Source organism: Alnus glutinosa, chromosome 12, assembly GCF_958979055.1.
Source record: "Alnus glutinosa chromosome 12, dhAlnGlut1.1, whole genome shotgun sequence".
NCBI classification, from domain to species: domain Eukaryota; kingdom Viridiplantae; phylum Streptophyta; class Magnoliopsida; order Fagales; family Betulaceae; genus Alnus; species Alnus glutinosa.
Window position 1 is genome coordinate 7,501 of NC_084897.1, and position 22,529 is coordinate 30,029.

General features: G+C 38.3%; 2 protein-coding genes across 3 annotated transcripts in view; both read left to right on the forward strand.

The window, feature by feature from the left end:
• Window positions 1–5,889: 5,889 nt before the first annotated feature.
• Window positions 5,890–11,415, forward strand: LOC133851480 (cathepsin B-like protease 3). Its single transcript, XM_062287917.1, is given in 10 exon segments — window positions 5,890–6,067; window positions 7,657–7,710; window positions 7,955–8,035; window positions 8,171–8,359; window positions 8,512–8,607; window positions 8,736–8,861; window positions 9,032–9,250; window positions 10,486–10,599; window positions 10,692–10,727; window positions 10,807–11,415. Coding segments are annotated over 10 exon segments (1,110 nt in total). The 5' UTR covers window positions 5,890–6,007; the 3' UTR covers window positions 10,942–11,415.
• Window positions 11,416–13,875: 2,460 nt separating this feature from the next.
• Window positions 13,876–22,529, forward strand: part of LOC133852491 (uncharacterized) — a 36,566-nt gene continuing 27,912 nt past the window's right edge. The window contains exons 1-2 of one of the 2 annotated variants that reach the window (XR_009895952.1): window positions 13,876–14,672; window positions 17,712–17,843. Coding sequence is in view for 1 of the 2 variants with exons in the window: in XM_062289256.1 (XP_062145240.1) it covers window positions 14,523–14,672; window positions 17,712–17,843 (282 nt within the window). In the remaining variant the exon portion in view is untranslated. The remainder of the gene's footprint in view (window positions 14,673–17,711; window positions 17,844–22,529) is intronic. The other variant, XM_062289256.1, reaches the window with a different exon arrangement.

Below are 22,529 nucleotides of genomic sequence, written 5' to 3' on the forward strand. Positions count from 1 at the left end.
CTAAACCCTAAACCCTAAACCCTAAACCCTAAACCCTAAACCCTAAACCCTAAACCCTAAACCCTAAACCCTAAACCCTAAACCCTAAACCCTAAACCCTAAACCCTAAACCCTAAACCCTAAACCCTAAACCCTAAACCCTAAACCCTAAACCCTAAACCCTAAACCCTAAACCCTAAACCCTAAACCCTAAACCCTAAACCCTAAACCCTAAACCCTAAACCCTAAACCCTAAACCCTAAACCCTAAACCCTAAACCCTAAACCCTAAACCCTAAACCCTAAACCCTAAACCCTAAACCCTAAACCCTAAACCCTAAACCCTAAACCCTAAACCCTAAACCCTAAACCCTAAACCCTAAACCCTAAACCCTAAACCCTAAACCCTAAACCCTAAACCCTAAACCCTAAACCCTAAACCCTAAACCCTAAACCCTAAACCCTAAACCCTAAACCCTAAACCCTAAACCCTAAACCCTAAACCCTAAACCCTAAACCCTAAACCCTAAACCCTAAACCCTAAACCCTAAACCCTAAACCCTAAACCCTAAACCCTAAACCCTAAACCCTAAACCCTAAACCCTAAACCCTAAACCCTAAACCCTAAACCCTAAACCCTAAACCCTAAACCCTAAACCCTAAACCCTAAACCCTAAACCCTAAACCCTAAACCCTAAACCCTAAACCCTAAACCCTAAACCCTAAACCCTAAACCCTAAACCCTAAACCCTAAACCCTAAACCCTAAACCCTAAACCCTAAACCCTAAACCCTAAACCCTAAACCCTAAACCCTAAACCCTAAACCCTAAACCCTAAACCCTAAACCCTAAACCCTAAACCCTAAACCCTAAACCCTAAACCCTAAACCCTAAACCCTAAACCCTAAACCCTAAACCCTAAACCCTAAACCCTAAACCCTAAACCCTAAACCCTAAACCCTAAACCCTAAACCCTAAACCCTAAACCCTAAACCCTAAACCCTAAACCCTAAACCCTAAACCCTAAACCCTAAACCCTAAACCCTAAACCCTAAACCCTAAACCCTAAACCCTAAACCCTAAACCCTAAACCCTAAACCCTAAACCCTAAACCCTAAACCCTAAACCCTAAACCCTAAACCCTAAACCCTAAACCCTAAACCCTAAACCCTAAACCCTAAACCCTAAACCCTAAACCCTAAACCCTAAACCCTAAACCCTAAACCCTAAACCCTAAACCCTAAACCCTAAACCCTAAACCCTAAACCCTAAACCCTAAACCCTAAACCCTAAACCCTAAACCCTAAACCCTAAACCCTAAACCCTAAACCCTAAACCCTAAACCCTAAACCCTAAACCCTAAACCCTAAACCCTAAACCCTAAACCCTAAACCCCAAACCCCAAACCCTAAACCCCAAACCCTAAACCCTAAACCCCAAACCCCAAACCCTAAACCCCAAACCCTAAACCCCAAACCCCAAACCCTAAACCCTAAACCCTAAACCCTAAACCCTAAACCCTAAACCCTAAACCCTAAACCCTAAACCCTAAACCCTAAACCCTAAACCCGAAACCCTAAACCCGAAACCCTTAACCCTAAACCCTAAACCCTAAACCCTAAACCCTAAACCCTTAACCCTTAACCCTTAACCCTTAACCCTAAACCCTAAACCCTAAACCCTAACCCTAAACCCTAAACCCTTAACCCTTAACCCTAAACCCTAAACCCTAAACCCTAACCCTTAACCCTAAACCCTTAACCCTAAACCCTAAACCCTAAACCCTTAACCCTAAACCCTTAACCCTAAACCCTAAACCCTAAACCCTTAACCCTAAACCCTAAACCCTAAAACCCTTAACCCTAAACCCTTAACCCCAAACCCTAAACCCTTAACCCTTAACCCTAAACCCTAAACCCTAAAACCTTAACCCTAAACCCTTAACCCTAAACCCTAAACCCTAAACCCTAAACCCTAAACCCTAAACCCCTAAACCCTAAACCCTAAACCCTAAGCCCTAAACCCTAAACCCTAAACCCTAAACCCTAAACCCTAACCCCTAAACCCTAAACCCTTAACCCTAAACCCTAAACCCTTAACCCTAAACCCTTAAACCCTTAAACCCTAAACCCTAAAACCCTAAACCCTAAACCCTAAAACCCTAAACCCTAAACTCTAAACAAAATCCTAAACCCTATTAAATTCAGCCAATTTATTTTGAGTTTTTATTTGGGCGTAAATAAATTGGCTGATATAGCAGTTTTTTTCCTCAAACGAAATAAAATCACAACGTCCTAAGAATTTGAAATATTGGAAGACGGAAATCTCTGAACAAAACTGTTTTTTGGTCCCTAAAAGTCCGATTCACTAACGAACCACACAAAACGCAATTGAACGTGTGTTTTTATTTGGGCGTAAATAAATTGGCTGATGTAGCAGTTTTTTTCCTCAATCGAAATAAAATCACAACGTCCTAAAAATTTGGAATATTGGAAGACGGAAATATAGGAATAAAACTGCTTTTTGGTCCTTGAAAATCCGATTTACTAACAAACCACACAAAACGCAAATGAACGTGAGTTTTTATTTGGGCATAAATAAATTGGCTGATATAGCTGTTTTTTTCCTCAAACGAAAAAAAAAAAATCACAACGTCTTAAGAATTTGGAACATTGGAAGACGGAAATCTCGAAATAAATCTGCTTTTTGGTCCCCGAAAGTCCGATTTAGTAACGAACCACACAAAACGCAATTGAACGTGAGTTTTTGTTTGTAGGTAAATAAATTGGCTGATAAAGCAGTTTTTTTATCAAACGAAATAAAATCACAACATTCTAAGAATTTGGAATATTTGAAGACGAAAATCTCGGAATAAAACTGTTTTTGGTCCCCGAAAATCCGATTCACTAACGAACCACACAAAACGCAAATGAACGTGAGTTTCTATTTGGGCGCAAATAAATTGGCTGATATAGCAGTTTTTTTCCTTAAACGAAATAAAATCACAACGTCCTAAGAATTTGAAATATTGGAAGATGGAAATCTAGGAGTTAAACTTCTTTTTGGACCCTGAAAATCCGATTTACTAATGAACCACACAAAATGCAAATGAACGTGAGTTTTTATTTGGGCGTAAATAAATTAGCTGATATAGCAGTTTTTTTCCTCAAACGAAATAAAATCACAACGTCCTAAGAATTTGAAATATTGGAAGATGGAAATCTCGGAATAAAACTGCTTTTTGGTCCCTGAAAGTCCAATTCACTAACGAACCACACAAAACGCAATTGAACGTGAGTTTTTTTTTTTGGGTAAATAAATTGGTTGATATAGCAGTTTTTTTCATCAAACGAAATAAAATCACAATGTCCTAAAAATTTTGAATATTGGAAGACTGAAAGATAGGAATAAAACTGCTTTTTGGTCCTCGAAAATCCGATTCACTAACGAACCACACAAAACGCAATTGAACGTGAGTTTGTGTTCGGGCGTAAATAAATTGGCTGATATAGCAGTTTTAGGTTTTCGTCGCTCCAATTCCTTCGGTTTTTGGTAGTTGAGATAAGTTTCATTTTCGGTTTTTGGTGGTTGAGATTATTATTATTATTTTTTATTTTTTTATTTTTGGTCTCGGAAATATTTATTAAGAATTGTCATATTTTGTATTTGTTTAATAGAAAAAGGCATTCATATCTTAGTTTTTCTTACCCAATAGCCATCTCAAATCTCTATCTATTTTGACTCAAATGGAAAGAAGTCATTTTGTACTCAATATTTGTTTTACCACATATAACGGTGTATATAGTAGGACACCACTTAAGATGCTTAAATGAGGTGACAACATATACACCATTAGAGATAATAAAACAAAATTTTAACCTAGAAATAATTATTCTCCATTTCAAGTTAATGCTCCGTTTGTTTCGACTTAAAATGTTTTCCGTCGTAAAATATTTTCGATGAAATCATTTTCAGAAAAAATAATTTTCCTAAAAATATTTTCCGGTGTTTGGCTCGTACAAACAAAAAAGCAAAAAAAAAAAAAAAGCAAAAAAAAAAAAAAACACACACACACACACAACGGTGAAAAATCACCAACGGCCATTTGTGCCGGATTCCGACATAATACAGTCGGATTCCAACCAAATTCGTCGAAATCTAGGTTGACCGAATTCCAGCGAATGTGGCCGGAATCTGGCTATTAGTGTTGGATTCCAGCCAACTGGATGGAATCTGGCATAGAGCAGCTGGATTCCAACGAATCTGGCTGGAATCCAGCCATACTGGCCAAATTGTGGTCAACCCAACACGAACGCTTCCCAACCAGGTTCTCCTATCTGAAGGGGTCTTCAATGGAATCCTTTATCTTAGAGCCGATCTCTAAGATAGACTTCAGTTGTAGCACAGCAACAGCACACTTGATAGGGCTTCAGAAGAAATATCACGTCTCTGAGCAGTTGTGGAATTCAATACCGAATTCTTGTAGTTCTCAATGTTCAATAGCCTTTATTTATAGGCTGGGGGCTCAAATGAGTGTTAGGCAAAATATACCTGGACGCCGTCCGGACGGTGGACATGGGCCGTCCGGACAGACAACTGTGCGACAAGATTTTCCGAAAATTTCGCAGGAAAATCTTTCCTATTTAATAGTCTCGTCCGAACGGGATGGCACATCGTCCGGACAGTCGCACATCCACTGCAAGTAATTTCCTTATAAGGCTTCTCGCGTCCGGACCATGGGGGATGAGCGTCCGGATGGCTATTCTTCAACACACAATTTTCATATCTGCAATGCGCGTGTCCGGACCATGATAGGCAGTCGTCCGGACGGTTGAAGTCGAATCGGCAATTTCTTTCTTTGATGAACACGCGTCCGGACCACAGCTGTCAGACGTCTGAACAGTGATATTTGAATTGCGATTCTTGCCTTAAGGAGACGTGCGTCCGGACGGGATACCACATCGTCCGGACGGTTGATCGATCTTCCCTTTCTTGGAACTTGGAAAGAAATCTGAAACTAATCGAGTACTGAGAGGCGTCCGGACATGCTGTTGAAATGTCCAGACGGATGCAAGCTGGATAGAACCTTCTCGACACAGTGGAGGGTTCGGACGGAGAGACACGTCGTCCGGAAGGATGATGCTTGGTCTGTCTGAAGTCCTGACGGTATGGCACGTCGTTCAGACGGATGGTACAGTGACAAATGGTCGTCCGGACGAGATGGCTCGATCGTCCGGACGGCTGACAGGGAACTAAAAATCTTCTGACTCTGAAGCATTTCTGAATAGTAGAATCCATGTGGAGCATCGTTACACACAAGTGATTTTGTCTAAACACAGAATGAAGCCAAAATACTAACACCATTTCTTTCGATTCGTGAATGTTAGGGCTTGTGCATATTTTTGATTATTTATGTAGTTTGAAATTTTTTTAGTTTTTGGTTGATTTATGCTGGAATTTTATGTATATATAGCCGATTGTGGTGTTTTTTATTAGTTGATTATGTTTAATTTTTTGGATATTATTTTTGGTTGATTTATGCTTAGTTTGAGCTCGGCAATTTATTATTTGTGGGGGAAAAAACAGAGTTAAAAGGAAAGGCAAGTTTAAAAACGGAGTTACCCCGAATAATTGGGTACCACCTAGGATAGCCGGATAACTGCCAATTAACCTACCCGGTTACCGGAGCTGGTTGCTAATTCCTAATAATCGGAGACCCTAAAAGCTGGTTATCGATTTTAGCCAATAATCAAAACCGGCTCTCATTTACGCACCACTAAAATTCCAGCAAAGAAAGAGAAAATAAGTGGCCGCCCACACTCCTCGAATTGTGTGCAAGCGCGCCTTATCGGCTCATTTTCATTTTTTTTAATATTTTAACAACAATTATTGGTCATTTTGTCGTTTTCTTCTTCAAGTCCTAACACAGAAGCAACCGATTTGGTCGTTTGGCACCCGCGACCGCAAGCTCACCTTCTCGTCTCATTCTTCAACCTCGATCGACGAAAGGCTGGGCAGTGGCTACAACGATGTCGTATTTGGTGTCTTCTTTATTAGTTTTGGTGGCCATTTCCGGCTTCCATCCCCAGGTACGTACGCTCAACTCCTTTCTCTTACTCTTCTCCCCCTTTCTCGTAGTTTTTGATCCCATATCCTCTTATTATGTTTTATAGAACTTGTCGAGCGGACCGATTTCGAGTAAACTGAATCAGTACGTTGAGGATTCCCTATTATGCATGAGAATTTAGTTATTAGGCTGTCCGAATTTTAAAGAAATTATGGGATTCATCTGGTCTGAGTAAGTGGGTCTACTTCCTGGGATGGAAACCATTCTATTTATTAGGTTGTCCAAATTTTACAGAATTTTGGAAACCATTATGTTTATTGGCCTGTCCGAATTTTACACAATTTTGGACTTTATAACAGAAGGGTTCACCTGCTCCAAGGCTGCGGGACCTAGAGCATGTGGATCCTGCAACCCTTCTCTTTTTAGACTGTTCGAAGCCTAATAAGGGAGAATCTTCTAGAATCACCCACTTGTATTTTGCGGATGATCTTATGATTTTCTGCAGAGGGGAGACTCACTCTGCATCGTTGGTCAAGTTTCTTCCGTTTCTTTCCTCTCTTTTTTATTTTATTTTATTTTATTTATTATTATTATTATTATTATTTTAATTTTCTTTATTAAGTAATTTTTTTGGCCAAGGGAAGGAGAAGGTAGATTTGAAATTTTGAATTAGTGAACTCTGCTTTCTGAGGTGTCGTCGCCAGAGGATTGAACCTTTTTTTTTTTTTTTTAAGAAGGGGGCGGGGTGCGAAGAACTTGTGTTTTCGTGACTACCCGACTCGTATGCTTATATAAATTTCTTCATATGACACCAATTTTACTTTTGTGATCAATCCTTTTATATTGTTAATTGTATTATCGTATGAGCTTAAAACGAGGCTTGATGTTATGCCCCTTTTCACCGAGTGATGTAAATTTAAACAGAATGATCGAAGTTCGTGTTCATGACCCCTGACTGAACAATTTATTTTCTGGGAAGTTATTTTCTGATGGGTATTTGTTGTGAATTATAATAATCTGCAACTGGGAGAAGAAGTGGTGCAAATTCTTTATGTAGTTTTCTGTACATATACTAAAATGCCAATTATTACACAACAACACTTCAACTAGAAAGAGGAGCAAGCTAATGGTTGAAACGGGCATCATAAGTAACCTCACAGTACAAACCACGGGAATAATGGGATTTGATTTTATGAGACGGCTAAGTCACGAAAACACTTGTTACTATGGCATGTGGAACGGATCCAATTCCCTGGAATTCCCTGCCCAAATTCTCTGGAATTCATGTAAGGAATGAGAGAGGGGTTGTAGGTCTCGGGGTACCCGAGCAGGTCCTTGGGCTGCCCAGGGTGCAGGGCATACCTATACTTCTTTTAAAATCAAATTTTTACCCCCAAACCTCAAATTCTAGTTCCGCTCCTGTGTATTCTGGTATCTCTGAGATAGCTTCTTTAAGAGCTGACATGTAGAGTTGGAATGGGACATTCTAGCATGCCATGTTGTATTTATCCAAGTCTATCATCAGCAGTTATGCTTTCACATGATTTTCTTTTTCTTTATGTTTGAAGTTTTGAAATCACTAGGTGAACATCTTAGCCATGTTATCTACAGGTCATTGCAGTCAAACCGGTTCCCAGTATCAAACTTAACTCTCGTATTCTTCAGGTGCTCTCTCTCTCTCTCTCTCTCTCTCTCTCTCTGGGGTAAGTAATAAACATTTTGTTACCATATTAATGGAAATATTTACGATTGCCAATGTCCTTGGAACAGATATTCAGAGGTTTGTCTGGGAGCTTATCAAAATAAACTAGCTGCCTACTTACCAAGTTATTTGTAAATAAGTACCACTCTATTTGCTTTGGGTGGAATTCACAATGATTAAGTTTTGGCTCTCATATGGCAATTGCAGGAGTCAATAGTTAAACAGATAAACGAGGACCCTAAGGCTGGATGGGAAGCTGCCATGAATCCTCAATTCTCTAATTATACTGTGAGTCTTTAACTGTCAGGAACGTTTTTGTTTTTAATTTTTAAGATTTTTTTCCACTTTCTTTTATATGATGACACATGCAAATTTATTTTTTGCATATGCTTTCTACTTGCTAATGTTCCTTCTTCTGCACAGGTTGGGCAATTTAAGTACCTTCTTGGAGTCAAACCAACACCTCGAAAGGATTTGTGGAATACCCCTCTTATAACTCATCCAAAATCCTTTAAATTGCCAAGTAGTTTTGATGCGAGAATTGCTTGGCCACAATGTAGCACAATTGGAAGAATTCTAGGTTAGTTACTTTGTTGGTTCTAGTATTTTGTCATCAAGAGATTCTTTCAGAAATCCTGATGGTTTCCTTTTCTTATATGTCAAATGTTGGACCAAATTTCACTATGAAAGATCAGGTAATTCTGTTTTTATTTATTGCACAGTTATATCTTCTTATATAAATGAATTCTGAAAATTTTCAAAACTGTTGGGTTTTTATGTTTCAGGGTCACTGTGGTTCTTGTTGGGCGTTTGGTGCTGTTGAATCACTAACAGATCGTTTTTGCATCCATTTTGGCATGGTGATTGAAATTCTTATTGGAAACAGCTTGACTTTCTCTTCTCCATTAGATATATATGATACCCTTGTTTTGATATTTCAATATGGTATACTTTTTTTGGGGTAAATTTCTATATGTGTTTACTGCAGAATATATCTCTATCTGTCAATGATCTATTAGCATGCTGTGGGTTTATGTGTGGAAGTGGTTGTGATGGGGGGTATCCAATTTATGCTTGGCGATACTTTGTCCACCACGGTGTTGTAACTGAAGAGGTAACAAGTTTTGTGCTTCTGTTTCTTACCATGATTCTGTAGGCTCTCTGCGTGCGCGCGCGTGTGCTTAAGTTTGTTTCATGTGGAATTTTGCCTGACCAAGTTTCTTTGTTCCACTGGTGTTGGATCCTTGTGGTTGTATGCCTAATGAAAAAATTTCTGCCTGGCAGTGTGACCCATACTTTGACGATATTGGCTGTTCCCACCCTGGCTGTGAGCCTGCATATCCTACTCCCAACTGCGTAAGGAAGTGTGTAGATAAGAACCAGCTATGGAGGGATTCAAAGCACTATGGTGTTAGTGCATATAGAATCAACTCTGATCCCTACAGTATTATGGCAGAAGTTTATAAGAATGGACCAGTTGAGGTCTCCTTCACTGTTTATGAGGTAAAAGATTAGTTCTTGATTCATACTTTGTACTTGAATATGCTGGAACTTCTGTCGGCATGATTTTTAACATTGTTACTTCTATCTTTTCTTCTTTTTAGTGTGATAATAAGATGATTTTTATTTTTCGTGAAAAGTATAACAGGAGAATTCTATTAGACCAAAAAAAAAAGTGACAGTATCAAGACATAACTAGAACTGAATCAAAGCAAACAGAAATTTTTATTTCCACACCTCTTATCCATATGGTTGACTGTGATCAAAGTTAACAATTAATGATGCAAATGAGAAGAGTGCATAGGAGGTACGCACAAATGTGGGCTGGCCAAGCCACTCTCAAATGTACCATGGCAGAACTCCTTCCACTGAGAATACACATCTCTCAAGCAGACCTTATCTTTTCTGTGGCTTCATCATGCGTTCCATATTACCATTATAAGCCCACTTAAGCTGTTTGGCCTCTGTCATCTGTTTGGCCGGCATCCCAAAGTATGGCTTGTTGAAGGTAGATCTTGGAAAATCCCAGTGTTGCGTATTTAAGGTCCCTTATATGTCAGTTTGATTTAGTTGGGCTCTACTCTCATCTGTCAGTTGTGTGATGCAAACTGCCTGTCTCTGCATATTAGTAACATGCTGGGCCTGTAGGGTTCAGCTGGTTGTTAGAACCACGGGAATCTTGAAGGCTAGTTAGCAGTTAGTTCCTGTTGCTCCTGCCTATCCAGCCCAAGTACTCTTTTCACTGGCGGATTGGTTCCAGAATGGAACTCCTTCCTGACCCAGTTCATCTACCTCTTAAGCTGGAGTGCTTTATAGAACATGGCACCTGAGCCATCTAGCCATCTGCCCTTAAACAAAAAGATGAAACTAAAAATAAAAAAAGATTTCAAATCCTTTCCCACACTTGTGCATTTCATTCTTTATTTGGACTGCCTCTAACAAAATGAGTAAGGTTAATCTAGCTAGTACCCTTGTTTTTTCAATTGTTTGCATTTTTACAACCAGTTGCAAGAGACATTTCTATTATTTTGCTGTTAGATAATGTACTTATTTGATCATTATTATTCTTTCAACAAATTCAGTAAAAGATTATCTAGCCATAACCTTTGTTCTTTCAGTGTTTTTGCATTTTACAACCAGTTGCAAGAAAATGACTTCTTTTTTTTTGTCATTTATCTATTAGAGAATATACTTATCTTAACATTGTAAGGTTTTTGTTTTTTCCCACCATTTTACAGGATTTTGCTCATTACAAATCTGGAGTTTACAAACACGTTGCAGGTGATGTAATGGGAGGTCATGCCGTTAAGCTAATTGGATGGGGGGCAACTGCTTCCGGAGAGGACTATTGGGTATGTTGATATTTTCTAGTTATAACATTTAAATTTCGTAGCTACAAGATTTGTGAAGATCATATGCTGATTTTTACTTTTCTCTGTTCCAGCTTCTTGCGAATCAGTGGAATAGAAGCTGGGGTGATGTACGTTTTCATGAGATTGTTATCCACCTCAAAAGTATGCCTTCACAAAATTTCAATTACTAACTGATTTTGATGGCAGGATGGTTATTTCATGATCAGAAGAGGGATGAACGAGTGTGGTATTGAAGAGGACGTGGTTGCTGGTTTGCCTTCATCCAAAAATCTTTTAAGAGAAGTTGCAACTGTGGATGGTGTTGCAGATGTTTCAGTCTGACAATAGGTTACTCTAGATGAGGATCCCCTGTTATTAAGCTGTGTGGACAGTTGGATTCCACATCTTAGGATGTGGTTGCTGGTTTGTTCCGGGCAAGTAGGTCCTGCATCTTAGCCTGTCCGGGGCAGGTAGGTTTCACAAACCCCTCTCTTAGGCTGCCAAATTCTGGCTTAATAACAGGGGATCATAATCAGGTTATTCTTCCCATCAGAACTTTTATTTATGACCGTTGGGGGAGCTGGAAGTGTTAAAACATGGATTAATTATGCCATCAAAGCATCAAACTGATACCAATTAGATGCTGATTGGGTGTGAAGGCTATAATTGATTTGTGCAAGTAATTTTATTGAGACTGGGGCATTGAATAATCGATACACAGAGATACTGTTCTATTGATGCATTCACGATATTAGCAAAATCCATGTATAACTGAGCTGCAAAAACTACCCTGGTAGTAGTTTGTTTGTTTGTTTTTGTTTTTGCTTATTATTATTATTATTATTATTATTATTTTATTATTATTTTTTTTAAGGTTTCAATTGTAAATGGCCAAAAGCTTCTCTTAGCAGACCAGGACACCCTTTTTTCCAGAACCTTGTGTTCCCCTCTAGTTCTCTTCCTTTCGGGATTTCCCTCTCTACCTTCTATCCTTTTCTATCTATCTTCCCTCTGTTTCTTCTTCTTTTGTTCTCCTTTCTTTAGTTTCTCTCTTACATGGCTCATCAAACTTCTGAGATTGATACCATCATCAGACAAACTGAGGCTTTAAACTGGAATGGAAACACGCCAGAGCTTCAACCTGTTGATCCTGGCCGCATATCCTCTTCTAATCCTACCTTGGTGGGGAAAATTATTTCTCTAAAAAATATTCTGAAAGCTACACTTAAAGCTACTCTTCAACATGTATGGAATTTCATCCCTTCCTTTGCTATCGAGGATATTGAGCCTAATACCTATCTCTTCATATTCTCTAGTTTTTTGGACCAAGAGGAAGTCCTCCATCATGTCTCATGGAAATATAAAAGGAAATCCTTTGTTCCTCAAACCATGGGATCCAGAAGCTACATTCAAGGAGTCTTCAGATTATCTATGGCCGGAGCCTGTTGAGATCAGGTCCATGGTCTCCCACTGCAGTTCAAGACAACCTAGAATGCCAAAAAAAAAAAAGAAAAAGAGTTAAAATGGGGAAGCTCTTGGAAATTGACGATGTAGAAAGGAAAGGGGTTCATTTTAGTAAATGTTTGAGGATTAAAGTTGAAATCAATCTCCTTCAGCTTCTCATTCCAGGGTTTCTGCAAAATAGAGATGGAAAGGAACCAGTGTGGGTGCAATTCAAGTGTGAAAGATTATCAGATTTTTGCTACGGATGTGGACGTTTAGGGCACTCTGTTTCTAATTGACCAGATACACAAGATCATCTCTTCAAGAGGAAATATGGACCTGAGTTCAGGGCTAAAAACATTCATTACAGTAAAGTAGAAATAGTTCGTTTGGGAGGCATGAAATCAGAGGGGAATTCCAGTAATTCATACAATCCTCAGTCAAGCGATGTTCATCGTGTTGTTGCTCCAAAATTCAAAGAACCGGTTGGAGCTAAAATGATGGAACCGGATAAAATTGCTGAGAACCGGTTCATGCAAATTGGTGAATTAAGTTTGGTAAAGAAGAAAGTAAGTTCATACAGCTATTTCGGGAGCCTTTCTCAGCACATGCAGCTATCTATTGAAATCATAAGGGACACATCATTAATTGGTTTTCCAAATCTCTTCTCTGTGTTCGTCAAACTTTGGAGAATCCATAGTCGCTTGGCTAGTTGAGTTTTTGGTTTTGTCCCTCAATCTTTGGTGGTTTGTTTTGGAATGTGAATTTTTTTATTTTTATTTTTTTTTTCACGGAATGTGATTTTCAAGTGGTTATTTTGGCTCTTTAAAATCTCAAAATTGTTCAAGATTGGCGGATCTCTTCTATTATCTCCGATACTGTTAACGCCATCCCAACCTCTTCCTCTTGAAATGCTAGAAATGTTGATAGAAGTGCAAATTTTGGTGCCCGCATTGCGGTACATTGGACTACTACTAGATCTTTTTTTGATCGTATACCCATTGATCCTCCCCCCTCCGCTCGAATTCCTATTGTCAGCGGGAAATATCCTCCTCTTTCTATTGTTGTAGGGATTGCCGAGTTTTTTTTTTGTCTGTTTGTTGATTAGTAAACTCAAATGTTTTAAATCTACGATATTCATATTAACTCATGAAAATAGTAGTTTATAGATAAAATAAAAGGCAAATATCATTATAGGAACGGGATCGAGCTAAAAATGTTATCTTTCTTGAAGATGAATTTCTCGAGAGTTACCCTCTCACTCTTTTTAAGGTTAGGTATGAGGACATGAGCGAAATGAGACCTAGGGTTTCATCATAGGTCCTTAAACAGGACACATGAATGCACAAGAAGTTAAAATGTTGTATGCTACTTTTGTTGATATTGATTTATTTGAAGAATGAAATATGTATTGTTGGATTTTTTTTTTTTTTTTTTTTTTGTAATTACTTTGTATTTTTTATTTATTTTTTAGCTTTGTTTGTTAAAATATTTTTTTTATTTTAAAAATAAAATATTAACAAACAATTTAAAACACAAAATATTGCACTAAAATTATTTTTATTTTTACGCCACCTTAAAATATTTGTTAAAATAAAAAAGGATAAACAAATGGAACATGTCCTTATGCTTTTGCAATTTTTGCATGCAGTTTTTCAGACCAACCATCCACAGATCTACTGGCTGAACCCTGAACAAGACACTGCCACGTTCTTATTTGATTAATCATTGCAATAGAAGCAGAAACAGCATATTTTGCACGTGTTTGTTTGTAACTTTTACGCGATTTTTTTTTTCTTTTTAATTCAGAAGTCTTCTGTGGTGTGTTGCATAGAAAAAAAGAAAAAAGAAGCAAAAAGGAATAAATTTGTGGCGGGTATTTTCCGGGCAGAAGATTATCCAAGAGTAAGGGTAGGTGGCTGCTGGTGACGGGCGGTTGGGTATCCAGAGCCAGTGGAAAGAATATTCATACCAGACGCGTTTTTTTGGGAGAATCAGGAAATAAAAAATTTACTCCATATGTATACACGTTTCACGTTGTGAATGTTGGGACTCGGCGGAAGGATGGTTCCGTCTTGTTACTGGGCTGGGTAGTGTGGACTCTCTGCCCGCACATTATACATAGAGAGTAGAAGAAAAACAAAAAGCCCTCCCAACTCAAAATTGCGTATTCACACAGGCATATGCATTTTTTCCCCCATTTCTACCAAGTAAAGAAATAGTATATGATATAGGTGATAAGTAGCAGGATTGCCTCTTATCCGTCTCTCTCGCTTCTCAAATTAGATTTCCTTTCTTTCTTTCGAATATCTTCTTTCTTGTTTAGAGCCCAAGTTAGATTTGTGTCCTAATTAGATTTTCATTAGTAGTAGGCTAGTAGCAGCGGGCTTAGTAGCAGCGGCCAGCGGGTGGGGGGGCATCATCTTCTGTACCACAGTTGTCCCGCATTTTGGAGCGGGTTGTGTTCGTGTGTCAAAAGAATGTCGATACCAAAGGAGCCGGAACAGGTGATGAAGCTGAGAGGGGGATCAGTACTGGGTAAGAAGACCATTCTCAAGAGCGACCATTTCCCTGGCTGCCAGAACAAACGTTTGTCTCCCCAGATCGATGGTGCTCCCAATTACCGTCAGGTTTTTCCCTCTTCTTCTTTTCTTTCCCATTTTCCTCCCCCCCCCCCCCCCTTCGATGCTACCTTTTCTTCGATATCTTTTTGCTCCCCCCTTATCTTGCTTATTGTTTTTTTTTTCATTTCTTCATTAGATTCATTGCGAGAAACCTTTTTTTTTTTTTATATGAATTGTTCATCCCCCAACTTACATACCTATTGTTCATCTTATTAATTTCACTCTATCCTGCATTTCCCTTGTCGGAAACGGTGTTTTTGTTTGGTGGCCAACAAGTTGGAACAGTGTTTTTTGTTTTTTTTTTTAAATTGCTACTTATTGTTATGCTCCTGCATGCTAAATGTAATTTGCTAGTCGCTCGTTTGCCTACCGATTTACCCTAAAAAACTTCCATTACTCTTATGTCGGAGGTTTGCACCAATTTCTATGACCATGCAAATTGCATTTTGAGACCAAATTGTGCTTCGTTCAGTTTATCTATCCTCGTTACTTTTAACCTCACCAATATTTCTTAATTTTAAAATCCTATTACGTAAAAAGTTAAAAGCTAAAAGCAAAAGGTCCAATAGTTGTACTCAATGGTGGATATGCAAGCTCCCTGAATCTAGGAACTTTTTCTTGCATATTATCATTTGGTCTATGTACCGATTTTGATGACATTCGGGATTATGCCGGATTATATATGAAAGATTCTTTTTTGGCTCTCTCTTTCGCCCTATGTCTCTTATCCTTAGGAGGTCTTCCTCCACTAGTAGGTTTTTCAGAAAACTTCATTTATTTTGGTGTGGACGGCACGCTGGTCTATATTTCTTGGTTTCAATAGGACTCCCCAAGGGGTTGGCTCAAGTGATAAGGGCATTGGTCTTTGTGGTAGTTCCATGAGGTCTAAAGTTCGAATCCCCTTGGGTGCAAGCAATTCCTTGGGACCAACCTGTTGGAGAAGCCGGAGTATTACCCGATCCGTGTGGAGGGGGCGCCTTACACAGATCCGAGATTTACCTGACAGGTGTGGATACACAAAGTGGCACTGTCTTGGAGGAGTTCATCGTCATTAAAAAAAAAAAAAACTATTATCTAAAAATAATCAAGTTATTAATGACTGGACTAAACTAAGAAATACCCTCTCATGTGTGAAATTAAAGAAGATCCCCTTTTAGTTTAAGATCAAACAACTCCATTGAATTGCGTATGATTGTATATGTGATAGCATCTACTATACTAGGATACCAGGAATATCAATGAACCCGATTATTGAAATTGCTCGGGATACCCTTTTTTAGCGTATAGAATCTATTTCTTAGTCCAAGATCCCTCTTACGTAATTGGAATTAAAGAATTAGTATATTTGTTCCGCCCAAAATGGGAATGGGCTAGTGTTATGAACTTATAATCTCCAATTTGATGATCAAGTTGATTCCATGATTATAAGTTCATTCCATACCAGGACATGCCGGAATAGGGTTAGGTTATATACATTCTAATTATGAGAATGGGTTATTCGAGCGTATCTAATTAGATACTTAATTATAAAACCCGGATGGGGTTCTTTATGAAGTATATGGGCATAGAGTCCTCTATGATGCTGGCAGCCAGCTTAATGCAAAACTGTCCAGTGTTCTTAGAGATAAAACATGGTATTGGCAGCCTGCAAGATCTGAGGCTCTTGGTAAAGTTCAAAGTCAACTACCTATGGTAAGTATTGGTGAGAATGACCAGCCTACTTGGAGCATTTCAACAAGGGGAATTTACAATTGTGTTGAAACATGGGAGCATATTCGGTATAAGTTGCCACAAGTAACATGGTGGAGATTAATCTGGTTCTCTCTAGCAATTCCAAGACAAGCCTTCTTCTTGTGGTTGGCAGCCCGTGATAGCCTCACAAAAGGGGAGAGATTACTCAGATGGGGTTATGGTGGTAATGTTCTTTGTGGTTTTTGTAGAAGGTGCATTGAAGGGAGAAGTCACCTATTCTTTCAGTGCAACTTTAGCAAAAGGGTCTGGTTGTCAAATTTAAGTAAATGCTTAATAGATGACCCTCCAATTGACTGGGAAGATATAATTGATAGAGGTGTAAAAGAATGGACAGGCAAAGAATTGCAAGCAGACTTTGTCCGCTTTTTATAAAATTCTCTACTTACTTATCAAAAAAAAAAAAGAATTGCAAGCAGTGCTATTCAGACTTTGTCTAAGTGCTTCAGTTTACAATCTGTGGAGGGAGAGGAATAATATAAGAAATGGGAACCATGTATGAACTGAAGAGAAGATCATTCAGAAGATTTGATGGAAATTAGAATGCGAGTTGTGTCTAAAGGCTGATATCAAAAAGGTAGAGAGAATGAAGTCTTATGCGGGAACTGGGGTCTACTGGATAGTATTCTTGGAGTTTAGAAAGTTTATAGCGTCTGTTTTCTCTTTGATTGTATAGAAAATGTGGTTGTAGATAACAGAGGATATAGGTTTTGTTTTTTTTTTCTTTGTAAAGGAGTTTTTGTTGGTTAGCTGCTGATTTGCAGCTGGTTTCCAGATTTTCTGGAGTGCTGTAAACTTTCAATTTACTTTAGTAAAAGAGCTCATTCATAAAAATAAATAAATAAATGAATAAATAAAGTAAAAAATGTATTTATAGAGATCATTGTATTTTTTGATAAGTAATAAAATTCAATAAAAAGCACAGAGGGACGCAACTCTAGTACACAGGAAGTATACAAAAGTGCCCCTATAGAGATCATTGTATTATTGGATGAATGTTCCTAGAATTGTTTATTCCATCCCTTTTGAATTTCTTATATACTTTCAGCCTTAAGGGGTAAGTATCTTTTTTCTATTTGAATCATAAAACTAATGTCAATTGTCATATTGCATTGTATAACAAGGCTTCCACTGGACACAAGACTAAATTTTATTCTCGAACTGTGATCTATATATGCATTGTGGAGTGCTTGTATCTGCAAATGCATTTGAAATGATTTTTTAGACATTTTTATTCTAGTTCATATTTTTGTTGAGTTTTATTCTGCCTTTTTAATCTATGGTTGCTATGAATAGGCCGACTCATTACATGTTCATGGTGTCGCAATCCCAAAAATCGATGGAATTCGAAATGTTCTTAAGCATATTGGGGCTCAATTAGATGGCAAGCAAGCTAAAGTTCTTTGGATAAACCTTCGTGAGGAGCCGGTAAATTCATTTGTTACCATGACTCTATTTATCACTAAATATTTGCTTATAGCCATATCCTTTAGTTGATATTTGGCCCATGCGGTAATTCAAGAAACCACAATCATTTTGCAGACGTTAAATATTTATCTCAATACCATATGAATTGTTAAAACATCAAAACATGGAACTATACGTTTAACTGATATTTGGGGCTATTAATATTACTGAAAGACATCAAAGCTTTTGAAAGTTCATATGAGTTATTTAGGGTGCGTTTGGGATTGTGATTTCGTAGTCAAAAAGTGCGATTTTAAATCAAATTGCAAAAAATAAACCGTTTGGGAATTGCATTTTTAAAAAATTGCGATTTGAAAACGCAGAAAACTGCATTTTCAAATCACAGGCAAGTGGGTGCTTTTTTTAAAACGCAGAATTTTAAAGGCTAATCTGCGATTTTAAAGGTCAAACTGCGATTTTGCCAAACCGTTAATTACGTTTTTAAAAAATTACTTTTTCAAATCGCACATTTTTAAATCGCTATTTTTAAATCTTACTTTTTGAAATCGCAAACCCAAACGAACCCTCACTCATAAATAATAAATTAGAAACCTAAAATATAAGTTTGCTTTCTGGCAATCACAAAAACTCCTCCTTTGTAATACTTTATCTTCTGCATAGCTGATCCCAATCCCAAACAATTAAGGTAGGTTGACAGCCTGCATTAAACTTTTTTCATATCTTATGATTCGCCCAAATTAGTTGGGTTTACTGTTTAGTTGAGTTGTGTTGACAATTTAAAAAACTAATAGACTTGTCTGCTCCATATAGAATAGTATCATCGATCTGTTAAGTAGTTAGTGTTTTACCTCTTGCATATTAGTGACCTTGGTACCAGTTTTAACAAGTATGCTAACCAGTTGATTCTACAAAATCATGAGTTGTCATTCCCAGTGACAGATGTCTTAGATCCAATGGCAGAGTTGTTATAATACAGAAAATTTTAATTATCACTAATAGTTATCAACTCTTTATTTTAGTGTATGCTTATCAAAAAAAATCTTTGTTTTAGTGTAGCTCAAAGCTTTGTTTAGAATGGACTGCCTAAAAAAAGGCAGAAAAGAGAAAAGAGGAAATTGGCCATAAATGGGGCACCAAGATGTCTAGGAAAAGCAAGATGATGCACTTATTCTTGAATCCCCTTCAAGCTGCTTTGTATACTTTAGAACAAAATGTTCTTGCTGTCATTCCAATCATTGATAGATTTTGTTATTATTGCTATGAAATGTTATTCTTTCATTACGTATCATAGAAAAAAAATGGAAGTTGAATTGTTATGATCACTACTATTGCCGCTGTTGGTGGTGTGGGCATAATGATGTTATTTTGAGTTGACATGAGAAATATAAAAAATTATAAATTTCTTAATCACCAGTTGTTGCCCCTCACTTGAGGAAGGGAGTGTCTAATAAACAGTCAGGAGATGATTTTGTTTCTAAGAAGCTAGATAGGGTTATGGCTAACTGTGCATGGATTCAGTTATATGGTAATTCCTCTGTTGAATTCCTTGAGAGGGGAGTGTCTGATCATTCTCCTGCCCTGGTTTCTATGGCAGCTTATGTTAGTTATGGCCCAAAGCCTTTCAAATTCTTTAATTTTTGGGCAGAGCATAAGAACTTTTTGGATTGGGTTAAGGAAGGCTGGCAAGTTGATGTGGAAGGCTATTCCATGTACAGGTTGTATGCTAAGCTTAAATCTGTAGAGTCTTTTAAAGATAAAAAATTTGGTAGTTTTTGGTGGTATTAGTCAAAGGGTGGTGCAAGCTAGGCAAGAGTTAGCTCATGCTCAATCTGCTTTTATGTCTTCTAAGGGCAATGCTGATTGTCTTAGGAAGGAGAGGGAGAGTTTACACCTTTATGTTTCTATCTCGGCTGCTGAAGAGAATTTCCATAAGCAAAAATCAAGGAACAAGTGGCTCAACCTTGGTGATGGTAACACAGCATTTTTTCATAATTCTGTGAAGATTAGAAACTCGGTTAATCTTATCAAAGTGTTGACTGATGCTGATGGTAATAGTGTTCGGGATATGCAGCAGATTAAAGACATGGCTACTGGATTCTATCAAAATCTCTTGGGGAGTTCTTCCCTTGATTTTTCTCAAGTCAAGGCTGATCGGATGGCTAACCTCTTTCAGAAGAGATTTTCTGCTTCTTGCATTGCTGGTATGTGTGCAGAGGTCACTAGAGCTGAAATCCATAAGGTTTTGTTTTCCATGAATCCAAATAAAGCTCCAGGCCCCAATGGGTTTTCTGCAGGTTTTTTCCAAAAAGCTTGGTCGATTATAGGGGAGGATGTGTTTTCAGCTATTCAGGAGTTCTTCCAATTTGGAAAACTCTTAAAGGAATCTAACTCTACTATTCTTACTTTGGTGCCTAAGAAAAAAAACCCATCTTTCATGGGAGATTTTCGGCCGATTGCTTGCTGCAATATTGTTTATAAGTGTATAACAAAAATTTTGGCAAATAGGATGCTTCCTGGTCTTAATGATGTTATAAGTTTGAATCAAGGAGCATTTATCCCGGGCCGTAGCATTGCTGAGAATATTCTTTTGGCGCAGGAGGTGGTTTGTGATTATCATAAGCAGAAGGGCATTCCTAGATGTGCTCTTAAGGTGGATTTAATGAAAGCATATGATTCCTTGAACTGGGAATATATTCTTCACTGTCTAAAGTGTTTGGGAGCTCCTGCTAGGTTTATTTCTTGGATCAGGGAATGTATTACCAGCCCCAGCTTTACCATTGCCCTTAATGGGTCTTTGGTTGGATACTTTCATGGCAAGAAGGGACTTAGGCAAGGGGACCCGATTTCCCCTTACCTCTTTGTGATAGCTATGGAAGGGCTGTCCCTTTTACTTGGAGATGCTGTATCTTCAAATTCCCAATTTGATTTTCATCCTAGATGCAGAGAGCTGAAGTTAAATCATCTATGTTTTGCAGATGATTTGCTCATCTTCTCTGCTGCTTCTATTAGATCGGTGAAGGTCATTAAGGATGTTCTTGATTATTTTGAGCAGCTCTCAGGTCTAAAGGCAAACCCCTCTAAAAGTTCTATTTTTTTGGCTGGAGTGAATCCTGTTCTGAAGCAGGATATTCTTGAGATGCTGCATATGCCTGAAGGAGTGCTGCTAGTAAGGTACTTGGGTGTGCCTCTTATCTCCAAGAGGCTTACTTCTGTGGACTGTGAGAGCTTGGTGGCAAAAATCACGGCCAGAATTGATTCATGGCTGGTCCGGAAGCTTTCTTTTGCTGGTAGGCTTCAACTTTTGTCCTCTGTCCTAGTCAGTTTGCAGGTTTTTTGGGCAAAGGTTTTCATTCTTCCTAAACAAATCATCAAGTTAATTGAGCAAAAGTTTAATAGGTTTATTTGGGGTGGCTTTGATGCTAAAGCCCATGTGAAGGTGGCTTGGGATAAGATTTGTTTCCCTAAAAAAGAAGGTGGTCTTGGGATAAAAAAGATTGAGGTTTGGAACCAAGCTTCAATGCTTAATCATATTTGGAACCTCTTCACTAAAGCTGGCTCGCTTTGGGTTGCTTGGGTTGATTTAAATTGGCTCAGGGGTAGAAGTTTCTGGAATGTTTCTATTCCTTCTTCTTGCTCTTGGAGTTGGAAGAAATTGTTGAAGATCCGGGACATTGCTTAGAGGTTTATTAGATACCAAGTTGGTGATGGGAGAAAGATTTTTCTTTGACTGGACAAGTGGCATCCAGCAGGGTGTCTTTTGGATAAATTTGGATATAGGGCAGTTTATGATTCAGGTTTATCCATGAATGCTAAAATGTGTACCATAATCAGGAATGGGGAATGGTACTGGCCTTTTGCAAGGTCTGATGATATTGTTGAGATTCAATGTAATCTTCCGGATATACGGTTCGGGGGAGAAGATTAGCTTATCTGGGAATCCAGGAATGGGAAATACTCTTGTGCAGATACTTGGGGGAATATGAGGAGTAGAAGTCAGGAGGTTCCTTGGTGGAAGGTTGTCTGGTGGTCTATGGCTATACCGAAGCACTCATTCTTCTTATGGCTGCTGTTTCAGAATGCTGTTATTACTAGACACAAGATGTGTGCTTGGGGGTATTTGGGTTCGATTCTTTGCATGTTTTGCTATGCACATCAGGAGAACAGAGACCACCTCTTCTTTGGTTGTAGTTTCAGTAGAAGGATCTGGATGGAAATCATGAGTGAATGTTCCTTCATTAATGTTCCGACTAGTTGGAATGATGTTGAAATTTGGGGTCCTAAAGTGTTAAGGGGAAAAAGTCTGCAGTCATGCTTGGGGAGACTTTGTTTTGCTGTTGTAGTGTATCACCTATGGCAGCAACGTAATGCCCTCTTACATAGTAATAATCCTCGGACGGAGGAAGCAATTTTGGCTCAAGTTCGATGGGAAGTCAGAATGAGGATTATGGCTAAAGGGCATTTTAAGAGACTTAATAAACAGAAGGTTCTTGTGGCTAAATGGAACCTTTTATCTTGCTGTAACTGAGTTTAAGTTGCTGGAGGTTTTGCGGGTTTGTTAGTTCTTGTTGTTTTGTGTTGCTGTTTTCAGCGTGTAAGGCTTTTGCCTTGATGTAATGGTGGTCCAGTTTCTGGACAGTTGTAAGACGTTTGTTTTGGTTATAATATGGTTTTAATTCATCCAAAAAA